This window comes from Callorhinchus milii, unplaced genomic scaffold, assembly GCF_018977255.1.
Source record: "Callorhinchus milii isolate IMCB2004 unplaced genomic scaffold, IMCB_Cmil_1.0 Scaffold12, whole genome shotgun sequence".
Taxonomy (NCBI): Eukaryota; Metazoa; Chordata; class Chondrichthyes; order Chimaeriformes; family Callorhinchidae; genus Callorhinchus; species Callorhinchus milii.
Window position 1 is genome coordinate 8294257 of NW_024704753.1, and position 13966 is coordinate 8308222.

At 47.3% G+C, this 13966-nt stretch overlaps 1 protein-coding gene across 7 annotated transcripts in view; it reads left to right on the top strand.

Moving 5' to 3' along the window:
- Window positions 1–13966, top strand: part of fhit (fragile histidine triad diadenosine triphosphatase) — a 539096-nt gene that overhangs the window by 360419 nt on the left and 164711 nt on the right. For all 7 annotated transcript variants that reach the window (XM_007895159.2, XM_007895160.2, XM_007895162.2 and 4 more), the window contains one exon: window positions 13793–13938. In XM_007895159.2, the coding sequence (XP_007893350.1) occupies window positions 13793–13938 (146 nt within the window). The remainder of the gene's footprint in view (window positions 1–13792; window positions 13939–13966) is intronic.

Here is a 13966-nt window from a genome sequence, read left to right on the forward strand (position 1 = left end):
ACATTTAAAAAATGCTGTTAGTAAAGTTTGATGATTCAGGATTTGCTATGTTGCAGTAGTAAAAGGGCCACCATTTTATTCTTGATGTTTTAGCTCTTCTTGTCAGCCATGAACAAGACGCAATAATTTTAATCGTAGCCTCGGTAAATTTAAGTATTTGTCTAATAATCCCTCCAAAAAACCAAAAACAATAATTAAATTGGTCATTTTCAATCTACGACTGTTTGCGGGACATTGCTGTGCGCAATTGGCTGCCGCGTTCGCCCACAAATATACAGTCAATTCACTTTACAGTGTGTTCTGTGAAGCGCTTTGGGACGTCCTCCCGACGTGAAAAGCGCTATATCAAATGCAAGGATTATTATTATTATTATTGATGGGAGTTGTAGACAACTACGATATCTGCATATCAATAGACTTATATACTTAGCTTAACATACATATATATACTTTTATATATATATTTTAACACATATACTTTAGCAAGTCCCTCTCGGCATCCATATACCCTCCAAGCCAAAGTTTGGCTTAGATACGCCAAAGCATGGTGATGAGTTTCCTTGTGTGTCAGACACTTGTAGAAAAAGTTTTGTTTAGAATAACAAAAGAATAATGAAGGACCATTGTCTTTATAAAAAGAAAACTGCTTTATAAAAAGAATAATATTCCACGTCACCATTTGGTAACCCGTTCCTTTTTGTTTGTTGCGACCAATGATACAGTTGACACTGATGATAGGAATAAACAAACCTTCCACAAGTTAGATACTCAATTTGGTCTGACCCAACCTGAACCCATCAAATTGTACTCAGAGCAAGATCTAAACCACGTAAATTGCTGTCATAATACAAGTGCTTGACTCCAAGTTTTTTTGACAGTTACAATTTGGATTTCTTGTAGAACGGAGGATTGTGTCGTTCTTCACAAAGCTCGACTCTGAGCCTGATTTGTACTTGTTGAGGTTGGTTAGGTTTGCCTAGTTTCAAACCCTGGTGACGGCCTCTGATGTCTTTCTTTTAAAAAGTCAAAATGTATTGTCCACTATAAGTTACCTTATTTGTAAATTCAAGCAAATTGTCTATGTAGAATATCCTTCGTAGGATATCTGACTACTGTTTGTCAATGCTTTCAGGTGTTAAGAAATCATGTTGCTGATTACTCACTGCTTACTCACTTATTATAGACTAGCTTTACCCATTGCAGCTTTGCTTGCAACCAAAATTTACCCCATGTCTGTGGATGACGTCACCAAGGGGGAGCATGTAGAGGGTGAAGAGGAGGGGACCGAGGACAGAGCCCTGAGGAACACCGCACAAGACGGTGCGGGGGCTGGAGGAGAAACCGTTTACTATGATGAAGTGGAGGCGGTGTGAAAGGTTGGACCTGAACCAGTCAAGGACAGAACCTTGTGTAGCATTGGTATGAGAAGGAGGTAAAATAAGAACAAGACCAATGACGGAATTTGGAGAGTAAAAAAATGAACGAGTCTTAAAAACCGTACAAAATCCCATAGGGGCATTTTTATATGATACCAGCTGTACCTGTTGCAGCTTTGCTTGCAACCAAAGGATCCAATAAGGAATGTAGATTGAGACACAGACAGACACAATTACTTTTCCTTGAAAGGTTTGATTTTCACTCAGGCATCTTTATAATAATAAATATAAATGTATAATTTATAATCACTGGGACGTCCTCCCAACGTGAAAGGAGCTTTAAAAATGTAATTTTGTTTTTGTTGCCGCGGCTTGGTATCGTCTGTGTTCTTTATTTTGTTCCCACCGCCTCTTGGCTATGTACGTGTTCTGTGACGCAGGATGCCACAGTGCCGTGTCAGCCACTGAGGCCACCAGGTGTAACTGAAGTGTGTGCGTACATACATAGGTGCTCTGTGATGCACGATGCCACAGCGCCACTTTGACTCTGCGGTCATCAGGTGTAACTGCAGCAAAAAACGCAAATCTGAAATAACTCATAAACAATAGGAGATACCCAAAAACAAATATGCCCATGTCACTCCCAGATGCAAGACTTTTTTGATGAGGTATAAATTATGTCTCAATGTCATTCGGTTATTGAGATCCTTCTTGAAGCGCAGATATTGTCATTTTATTAGTATAGATTATTATACTTTATACAATGATAGTAGAGTCCCCCCAAAAAATGCCTATGCTTTTCTCTGTCGCTACTTTGTTGCAAAATATATCAGTACTCTAGAACGGTGTGTGATTTCCTCTGTTGCTACTTTGTTCCATGCATACCTCATATTTTGGGGCTTAATTAAAGCATTTTTTAAATATAGCTCATCAACAATAGGAAATCCCTGAAAACAACTATATCCATGACACTCACACATGCAAGATCTTTCCGATGAGGTATAAATCATGTGTCTACGTCAATCGGTTATTGAGATCTTGGCTGATATATACACACAGACATTGTTGTTTTATTAGTTGTAGATAGATGTGATGATCTGCATTGCCACTGTCTAATTATTGCAAAGGTTTGCTAAGTCTCTTGAACCACCTTCACTTTGTCTCTTCAAACGGTTCCTCTTCCCGCCCCCGCCCGGTCACCTGTGGTGTACCCCCTCTCCTCTTCATCTACATGCTCCTTTTTGGCAATGTCATCCGCAGACATGGGGTAAACTTCCACACGTATGCGGATGACACACAGATCTTTCAGCCACTACGCCCTGAAACTCTGGAACACTCTTCCTCTACTTCCTCTACTTCCGCATCTTCAGTCATAATTGAAGACCTTCCTATTCAACTGAGCTTACGGTTACCTCCCCCCGTCCCCCCAGCTCGGCTTGGCCACCCTGTGTGATGAGTGCTACATAAATGCAAGTTGTTGTTGAATGACCCAGGTACTTAAACTCGACGCCGGAGCGAGTTCAGCCAGTCGGGGAGCGGCGGCAGGAGAGCGCGGGGAGGAGCCTGGGCCTACTGACCCAGGTACTTAAACTCGACGCCGGAGCGAGTTCAGCTAGGGAGGGGAGGGGACGGAGCGGGGAACTGCGACGTCATAGATTAGTTTTCAGGTACGTGCGCGCGCACAAAAAAAAAAAAAAAAAAACCCTCTGCGCCCCCCCCCCCCCCAGGGCTCACATCAGAGCCCACTATGGTCCTGTTGCGTTCGCTGCCCCAATCTACGGGATAATGCCATCCACCTGACCGCTCGCTCCTGGTCCCCGCGTGCGCACTATGGCTGCCGCTTTGACCCGAGCCTCCTCACCCCCTCCCGCCCCCCCTCCTCTCTCCCCCCAAACCCTCCCCCCTCTCCATCTCTCCCGCTCTCTCCTCCTCTCTCTCCGTCCCTCTCGTCTTCTATCCCCACTTGACCCTCCCACAACCTCCCTCTGCTCCAGCCTGGGAATCCTCCGCCGGGCTCACCGTGGCACTCGGCGTTGGCTGTCCAGCAGCAGCCACACCGACTGCCCCATTCCCCACCACACTCGCCACCCACCCCGGGCACAGACCCGGGGAGTCAACCTCTCCTCCCTCATCCCCATCTCCCCCACCCCTGCCTCACAACCTGGACCCCCCTCCCCTCCCACACACCCTTCTGTCAACCGCTCCCTCCACATCGGACTGCAAAATGTCCGCTCCCTCTGCAACAAGGCCCTGGTCATCAACGATCTCATCCTTGATGAGAACGTTGATATCATGGCCTTAACAGAAACCTGGCTCACCCCAGGCGACACCTTCCCCCTCACGGAGGCCACGCCACCCGGCTACACCTCCCACCACATCCCCCGCCCCAACCGCCGTGGCGGTGGTGTTGCCCTTATCTCAAGGACACCACTTGCCCTATCCCCCTACTCCACTGGCTCTTTCCCCTCCTTTGAGCACCTCACCCTCTCCCACCCCTCATTCCTCTCCCTTAAAATCCTCCTCCTCTACCGGCCCCCTAAAACCTCTCCCACCTTCATCTCTGACATTTCAACACTCCTCACATCTCTTTGCCTCTGCTCCGATCGCCTCATCATCCTGGGCGACTTTAACCTACACTTCACCCCCTCCTGCTCCATCTCCACAGACTTCTCTTCCCTGCTCTCCTCACTCAACCTCTCCTTACACATAAACTCCCCCACTCACAGTCACGGCCACCCACTCGATTTGGTGATCACCCGGGGCCTCAGTGTCTCGGATGTCACTATTACCGACAAGGCCATCTCTGACCACCACTTCATCTCCTTCACCACCTCCACCCCCCTCCCCACCTCCACCAGACCCACCACCATCTTCTACCGCCCTTGGAAGAAGTTACCCCCACAATCCCTAACCGATGCCTTGGAGTCCTCTGAACTCCTCTCCCTCTGGCCTTCAACCCTCACCGACCCCTCTTCTCCTCTCTCCCTCCTCCACAATACCCTCTCCTCCACACTCGATACTCTTGCCCCCATCACTTCCCGCACTGTCTCCTACTCCCCGCTCCTCCCCCTGGTACACCACCCACCTCCGCTCACTGAAAAGCCAGGTGCGGGCTGCTGAACGCACCTGTGTCAAATCTGGCCTAACGGTCCACCGACAAATCTGGCTGGACCTCCTCAAAATTTACCGCTCCACTCTAGCCTCGGCCAAGTCGTCCTTCTACTCCAGGATAATCCTGGAGGCGAAGAACAACCCCAGGCTACTGTTTTCCACCACAACCCGACTCCTCCGTCCCCCCCGCCACCCCGCGCAGGTCATCTCCTCCAACCTTCACTGCGAGGAGATGCTGGATTTCCTTGAATCCAAGATCAAGGGAATCCGCTCCGCGGTCACTTCCCCTCCAACTTCCACCCACCACCCACCCCTTCCCTCCCACACTCCGACTCCTACCCATCCTCCCCTACACACCTTCGTACCCGTTTCCCCACCCTCTGTCACTGAACTCATCCTATCCCTAAAACCAACCACCTGCTCCCTTGACCCCATCCCCACTCCACTCCTTATCTCCCAGCTCCACTTTCTTGCCCCACATATCACCGACATCATCAACCTGTCCCTCTCCTCTGGCTCTGTCCCCATTCCATTAAAAACTGCCATCATCACGCCCACCCTGAAAAAACCCTCCCTTGATGCGTCGCAGCTATCAAGTTACCGGCCCATCTCCAACCTCCCCTTTCTCTCCAAGGTCTTGGAAAGAGTTGTCGCCTCCCAACTGCGCTCTTTCCTTTCCACCCATTCTCTTTTCGAACCCCTTCAGTCAGGTTTCCGTGCTGCCCATAGCACAGAAACTGCCCTGGTCAAGGTCACCAATGATATCCTGACCATCTGTGACCAGGGCTCCCTCTGTCTCCTCGTCCTCCTCGACCTATCGGCAGCATTCGATACGGTCGACCACGCTATCCTACTCCACCGCTTGTCCTCCCACCTCAACCTTCAAGGCACTGTCCTTGAATGGTTTAGGTCGTACCTTTCTCACCGTCTTCACTTCGTCTCGACGAATGGCTTCTCCTCCACCCCCCGCACTGTCTCATGTGGTGTCCCTCAGGGCTCTGTCCTTGGTCCCCTCCTCTTCACCCTCTATATGCTCCCCCTCGGTGACATCATCCGCAGACATGGGGTTAACTTCCACATGTATGCGGATGACACCCAACTCTACCTTTCCTCCTCTACTCTCAACTCCACGACCACCGATGTCCTGACAGCCTGCCTGTCCGACATCGAGTCCTGGACGAGAGACAACTTTCTTCAGCTCAACGTGCGAAAAACCGAGGCCCTCCTGATTGGCTCACGTCAGCGCCTCCGCACCTCAGGCGCTGACACCATCAGCATCCAAGGCTGCACTCTCCACCTCTCAAAGCCAGTCAGGAACCTCGGCGTTTTGTTCGACCCTGAGTTGTCCTTTCTCCCTCACATCCGCACCACAACTGGCACCGCCTTCCATCACCTCCGGAACATCGCCAGACTACGGCATTACCTCACCCCTCACGCTGCTGAAACCCTGGTTCATGCCTTTGTCACCTCAAGGCTGGACTATGGGAACTCTCTCCTCGCCGGCCTTCCCGCCACCTCCCTCCACAAGCTGCAGGTCATTCAGAACTCTGCAGCTCGTGTACTGTCCCGCACCAGGCTTCGGGACCACATCACTCCCACCCTCGCTCGCCTCCACTGGCTCCCCATCCCCCAGAGGATTGATTTCAAGATCCTCATCCTCACCTACAAGGCCATTCACGGCCTTGCTCCCTCCTACCTCTCCAACCTACTATCCCCCTACCTACCTGTCCGTACCCTCCGTTCCTCTGGCTCCGGTCTGCTCCACGTCCCCCGCCCCAACCGCCCTACCATCGGTGGTCGGGCCTTCAGCCTCTCAGCCCCGAGGCTCTGGAACTCCATCCCCCAGTGCCTTCGCCTTGCTTCCTCCCTTTCCTCCTTCAAGGCCGGTCTCAAAACCTTTCTCTTTGACCGTGCCTTCAGCTCCCCTCTCGACTCTCTTCCCCCTCCTCGCTCCCTCCCTTCCCTCCCCTCACCCTGACCATTTCCCCCCTCCTCGCTCCCTCCCTTCCCTCACCCTGACCATTCCCCCCTGCTCGGGTCATGACCCAACTGTGCAGCGCCTTGGGACGTCCTCCTGACGTGAAAGGCGCTTTATAAATGGAATCTTGTTGTTGTTGTTGTTGTATGTATGTGAAACATGTAGGTTGAGAAAATGGGGTTGGGGATCAAGGTTAATAATGAAACACAATAGGTTGCAGAAGAAGGGAAATTTGCTTTCAGTAGAATCTTATTAATTTTGTTAAGACCAGTTGCCTTAAAATTGTGGCAATCATCTCTTTCTTATCTGTAACAATGGACAGCGACGCTTACTGTCGAACAGAAGGGATCACCCAATTTGTTCATCTGCCTTTTTCCAGTGTTATCTCCTCTGGGGGTGGGGTGGGGTGGGGGGGTGGAGACGGGTAGAGGTAAGCACAGTCTTCTTGGAGTTGAACTGAATATATCAGCTTGTGGAGTTTTCTCCAAAACACCAACTTGCATTTAGACGTTGCACCTCATGCGGGGTAGCGTCCCAGAGAGCTTGACAGTGCCGGAGCACGAGTCCAAGCCGGGGGGAGAGGGAGGTGACCATAGGCATGATCAAAAAGGAAGGTCTTCAGGCGCGACCTGCAAATGGGGAAGGAAGGGATAAGGCCGAGGGATAGAGAAATGTGCCAGAATTTCGGGGGATAGTACTTGAAAGTGTGGCCACCAGTGGTGGAACAGAGGGCACAGGAGACATGCAGAAGGCCGGAGCCAGTCGAGCAGTGGCAATGGGTGGGGGTTTGGGAAGTAGTAGCCTAGCTACATCCTTCATGCTGGATTTATGCAGCTTGTTCCATATCTCCAAATTTATGGCAGACTCACTGATGTTCAGAAAATTAATGCCCATTCACAGAGCACTCCAAAGTGCATTGTGTAACAACAGGATGAGCCATCAATCTCATTGCAAATTCTCTGTGTAACACATGCAGTAGTTCTGAGGCAGGACAGAATGACTAGTTTTCATTTGATATCTCAGCAAAACTATAGATGTTGCAATGCACATCAGGGATCAGATTTTGGCTGATCGCAAAACACAGAATAATCAGGGCAATACCGTGCATATTTCCATTATCCTTCTGCCTCTGATGATTTACCCCAGAGGGGAAAAAAAGTGGTGTTCGATTTTGATGAGTGAAGTAATCTAATTGTGTTGGACAAGAAAATACTGCTGTTAGTTTTCCTGTCTTACTGTAGATTATAGCCCTTGTCATGCATCAGAGAGAAATTGTGTGCAATGAGTTCCACTGCTGACGGATTCTATTTAATTCCCTTTGGATAATTGGTGGGTGTTTGTCACATACTGGTTGAAAGTAGGCTTAAAGTTATTTCAGGCGTAGAGTACCTCAAAGTGCAAATATGTTGCTATAAAGTCAGTAGGAGCAAGATCTGCAGTAATTGTCACAGGAATTATGCGTTCACAACCTCTGTTGTTTGTGATTACGGCCCAGGCTTAGGGTCTTTGATTTTCTAACATGGAAGATTAAACTTTGAGTGCGAACACCAACATTTACAGCATCAGTAAAAACAGTGGTTCAAGTCAGAAGGAATGGACTACAACGGCCAGCATGCAGTAGCACTATTCGATAAGAGTTTCTCCTGGTGTCCTGGGCAACAATCTTCTGGATAAAATCACTGGTTGTGGGATATTGCTGTGTCCAAATTAGCTGCTGTGTGAAAGACATTATACCAAATGTAAATACGATTATTATTATTATTAAGAAGAAGAATGACAAGAAAACACAACAAATTCAGTTTGATATTGCATGGAAATAAATTGAGCTTTAATATTTCTATGCTTTAGAGTAGCCTAGAATAAAGTACTAGAAATTCATAGAATTATAGAATCATAGAATTGTACAGCACAAAAAGAGGCCATTCGGCCCATCAAGTTTGTGCCGGTTCTTTGAAAAGAGCAATGTAATGTCATTGCTGGATAGTCTATGATGTATAGAGTCAGTTGTGGGCAGTCATTAAACTAACTAAGGCATAATAAGTTACTAAGAATGTTTGAATAAGGGTTCAATTCCTTACCACTGCTCTGAAGCAGTGTCAAAAACAATAGGAGCCTAATCAGTTTAGTTCTTTGTGCAGAAGAATTTCTGCTCTCTCAGAGGTGATTGCTTCTGACCTTGATTTGAGGATGTTAGCCGTTCTCTCTATGCCTGTTAAACCAACATCTCAGGAACAACTGAATATAAAACCACAGCCAATTCTTCAACTGAGAACTGCAGCTCAGTGCGAAAAGCTAAAAATAATGAATACACCAAGAACAATTTCCCAGCATGTTGGATGTCCTGTGCCACATTGGAGCTGACACAGCAGCTAATGTTTCAGTGGAATGGATATATTAATATGTGACATGTCCAGTTTTACATCCTGAATGTTAATTTGCAAATAAAATATAGATATTCCAAGTAATATCGTGATTACTGAATTGTAGCCAGAAGAGAGAGGGAGATTAATTTATCTTATCTATTTTTTAATGCAGTGTACTTTGCAGTGAATGCAGCTTTGGTCAAGCAGGTTGGAATTTGTCCCTGGCAATAAATAGTAAGCTGTAATACAGGGCACCCTGTTCTGGTGCCCTTTGGTATAGCGCTGCTGGACTAATAGTGTGGGTGACTTATGGTACATTGGGCTTCTGATAATAAATAGTTGCTGATTTTCAGGTTGCCAGTAACTTCACTTCCTGCATGTTGCTCACTATGGCAGGAAGCAATGCTGATTTCACTTTGTAATCAAAGTGACATCAGTTGCGTTTATTGTACATGCTCAGTTTGCAGGAAATGATGCTTAGCATGCAGGAAGTAATATCAGCAGTGACATGCTGACCTGGGGTCTGCCATCTGTTATAATGAAGTTCCCTGTATTTGGTTGTATTCAACTATAAATCACCAGTAATGCAAGATCATATAAATCTGGAATGTTTATTAAATTTGAGAGGTCCACAAATTTATGGACACCATTTATGGGATGGACAATTTGGAATGGGTTACAAGTTAACAGTGCATCTCAGAGTTTGAAACAAATTATTCCCTACCCTTTCCTGAATCCTGAAAATTTCTCAACTTTGAAATATATCACTGCTGTGGATACTCGGTTTTAATAACTGAAGCAATCCCTTTTATGTTCTCTCTTTCCCTTGTACTCGGTACCTACTACTTGCCTGGGCTCTTTGCGACACCTCTTACAGCAATGCACTTATGACACACTGCAGCATTAAGCATCAAACCAAAGCACAATCTACTAAGACAACAGCTTGCATTTATATAGCGCCCTTCATGCGGGTTAGCATCCCAGAGCACTTTACAGACATTCCAACATGACTGGAATCCTCAGAGAGGATCTATGAGGCGAAATTAGCAGAGATTGGTTCTCTGCTTCGCTGGAATGAAGGTTCCTGGAATGTGCATACATTACAGAGGAAAGCAACAAGAGTGAACCAAGAATGAACTTTGGGCAAGCATTAAACAAGTTACGTGTCTTCAGTCCTGAAATTAGATGTCTCAGAGAGGACCTTATAGAGGTTTATAATATTTTAAATTGGATTGAAAAAGTAAATTAGAACAGTACTTCAGATACACCAAGACAGTGGAACGAAACAGCATTTTTACAATGTAGAATTTTAAAGGGCAATTTTAGGTCAGACACCAGGAAGTACTTCTTTACCCAGAGTGTGATTCACAACTGGAACAGATTACCAGGAAAGTTTGGGTTGAGGCATTTTGTTGTTTTTCGGGGAAATTGTAGAGGGAGCTCTGCTGTGATTCTCACAGTACTGTAACTGACATTCACTTTGTTGCCATTAGATCCCTGAAAATGAAACCGTTTGAACACATCCGTGACATGACCCTTTCTATAATAATAATAATAATCCTTGCATTTGATATAGCGCTTTTCACGTCAGGAGGACGTCCCAAAGCGCTTCACAGAACACACTAAAGTGAATTGACTATATATTTGTGAGCGAACGCGGCAGCCAATTGCGCACAGCAATGTCCCACAAACAGTCATATGGATTGAAAATGACCAATTTATTATTGTTTTTGGTTTTGGAGGTATTATTATTAGGCTCTGTGTGGAGTAAGGAAACCTGCCCAAGGTTTCGCCCTGCCTGGAATTGAACTCAGGTCTCTCACTTGCAAAGCGAGTGCGCTAACCATGAGCTACAGGACTCCACAACCTCCCCAACCTTCCCCAACCTCCTCAACATCGCCTGGCTCCGCTACTGCCCCTCCCCTCAGGCCGCCGAAACCCTCATCTATGTATTTGTTACATCTAGGCTCGACTACGCCAACTCCCTGCTTGTCGGCCTTTCCATTTCTTCCCTCCACAAACTGCAGATCATTCAGAACTCTGCAGCCCCTGTCCTCTCCCGCAACAGGCTCTGGGTCCCCATCACCACCACCCTCACCCCATCCCCCAGAGGATAGAGTTCATAATCCTTGTCCTCCCCTTCAAGGCCCTTACTCCTTCCTACCACTGTGACCTGCTGACTCCATATCAACCTGTCCGCTCCCTCCATACAACGCACATCCTCTGCCCGGCCCACCCCACCATCTAATTTATTTTTAGACAATATGTGCATTCTACAAACTTTGTTGATGCTGAAAGATGAATTTAATGATAATAATAGTAATCCTTGCGTTTGTCTTCGAGACGTTTGTCTTTCGTTTATCTTCGAGACGTCTCAAAGCGCTTCACAGAGTATATTGTAAAGTGAATTGACTATATTTTCTGGGCAAAACTTGACAGTCAATTGCGCACAGCAGTGTCCCACAAACAGTTGTGGATTGAGTGACCAGTTTATTCTTATAATTTTTTTAAAAACAATTTATGAAGTTAATTTTAATTCTCACCACCTGCTACCTTGATCCCCTCCCCACACAGCTGTTGGTCACTCAACTCCCCCTTCTCTCCCCACTGCTGGCTGACATGGTCAACCAGTCTCTCTCCTCATGCTCAGTTCCACACGTCCTGAAAACTGCTGTTATCACCCCCCTCCTCAAAAATCCCACCCTCGATCCCTCTAATCTCTCACACTACTATCCAATCTCCAACCTACCCTTCCTTGCCAAAGTCCTGGAACACATTGCTGCAGGTCAATTTCGGTCACACCTCTCCCTCCACTCCCTCCTTGAGCCCCTGCAGTCTGGTTTCGCTCTGCTCACAGCACAGAGACGGCGCTTCTCACAAGTCACAAATGACATTCTGTGACCAGGGATCCCTCTGCCTCCTCATCCTCCTGGATCTCTCTACCGCGTTCAACACAGTTGATCACGCCATTCTCCTCCATCGGCTCTCTTGCCTCATCTACCTTAGTGGGACCACACTTGCGTGGTTCAAGTCCTACTTAATCAACCTCCTCCATTTCATCTCAGCAAATGGTTTCTTCTCCTGCCTCTGCGTGGTCACCTGCGGGGCACTGCTTTTCCTTATCTATATGCTTCCTCTGGGCGATGTCATCTGCAGATACGGGGTAAACTTCCACATGTATGCGGATGACACACAAATCTACTTTGCCTCCTCCAGTACCAACTCCAGGTCTGCCAATGTTCTATTAGCTTGTCTGGCAGACCTGGCTGAGTGTAAACTTCCTGCAGCTGAATATGGACAAGACGAAAGCTGTACGTCTTCACTCCTACGGATCTAAACTCCTCAATCTACCTGGGCTCGCCCTCAGACTCACCAAACCAGTGCGCAATCTAGGTGTCCAGTTTGACCCCCAGCTGTCTTTCCTCCCCCACATCCGGTCCCTGACCAGGACCGCCTTCTTCCACCAACGCCACATTGCCCGCCTCCGACCGTATCTTACCCCAAATACAGCCGAAACCCTTGTGCATGCATTTGTCACCTCCCGCCTGGATTACTCCAATGCACTCCTCTTCGGTCTCCCCAGCTGTACTATTTGCTGTAGCTCAGTGGTTAGAGCACTCGCCTTGCAAGCGAGAGACCTGAGTTCAATTCCAGGCAGAGGGTGAAACCTTGGGCAAGTTCCCTTACTCCACACGCCTAATAATAATCCCTCCAAAACAAAAAACAATAATAAGTTGGTCATTTTCAATCTACGACTGTTTGTGGGACATTGCTGTGCGCAATTGGCTGCTGAGTTCGCCCACAAATATACAGTCAATTCACTTTACAGTATATTCTGTGAAGCGCTTTGAGGCGTCTAGAAGATGTGAAAAGCGCTATATCAAATGCAAGGATTATTATTATTATTATTTATTATTCACCAGGGAGGGAGGGAGTGGAAGTTGGAAATGGTCTCAGGCCGGATAATTCCTTGTACTCGCTGGGTTGGATGTGGCCTGCTGCATTTGTTGCACAGTCGCATCACTTTACAGCAAATACTGTGAAGTGCTTTGAGATGTCCTCCTGACATAATAGAATAGAGTTCAAAATCCTCATCCTCGCCTTCAAGGACCTCCACGGCCTTGCTCCTTCCTACCTCTGTGACCTGCTGACTCCATATCAATAATAATCCCTCCAAAACAAAATACAATAATAAATTGTCACTTCAATCCACGACTGTCTATGGGACATTGCTGTGCACAATTGGCTGCTGCGTTTCGCCCACAAATATACAGTCAATTCACTTTACAGTCTATTCTGTGAAGCGCTTTGAGATGTCGGGAAGACGTGAAAAGCGTTATATCAAATACAAGGATTATTATTATTTATTATTATTATTATTCACAAGGTCCAGCTCATACAAAAATCTGCTGCCTGCGACTGGCCTGGACCAAACTCCGTAGCCATATCCCACCAGTTCTGGCCAGGCTCCACTGGCTCCCCATCATCGAATGGATCAACTTCAAGATCCTTACTCTCGTGTTCAAATCCATTCAATTCCTATCTCTTCAACCTCTTCACTCCCCAATCCACCACCCAGCGCCTCCACTCGACCGACACCGGCCTCCTGCTCGTCCCTTGCACCTTCCGCCCCACCATCGGAGGCAGTGCTTTCAGCCACTACGCCCCAAAACTCTGGAATACTCTCCCTTTATCCCTCCACATTTCCCCATTTCTCCCCTCTTTCAAGTCCTACCTGAAAACTTTCCTGTTCGACCCTGTGAACGGCCACTTCCCATCTCTCCCCGGCTCAGAGTCAGGTTCCGCCACTGTTAAGCGCACTGAGACGCTCTGAGTTAAGCACCCTGCGAGGAGGGCACTATGTAAGTGCAAGTTGTTGTTCTTTTAATTGTGATCAATTATGATTGGAGGGAAATTTACATCCTGCCATTGGTATGCCATTTCCTTGACTGTACAAATTTAAGATGTACTTGTTTGCCCAAAAAGAGGTGTGGAACGTTTTCAAGATCTACGACCGGAGGAGGTGGCAGACTTGTTTCTTGCAAGCCAGAAAGTTGCAAAGATTGTGGAAGAGCATTTCCAAGCAACATCTCTGACTATTGCCATTCAGGTGTGTAATCTTGGTGAACATTAATGAG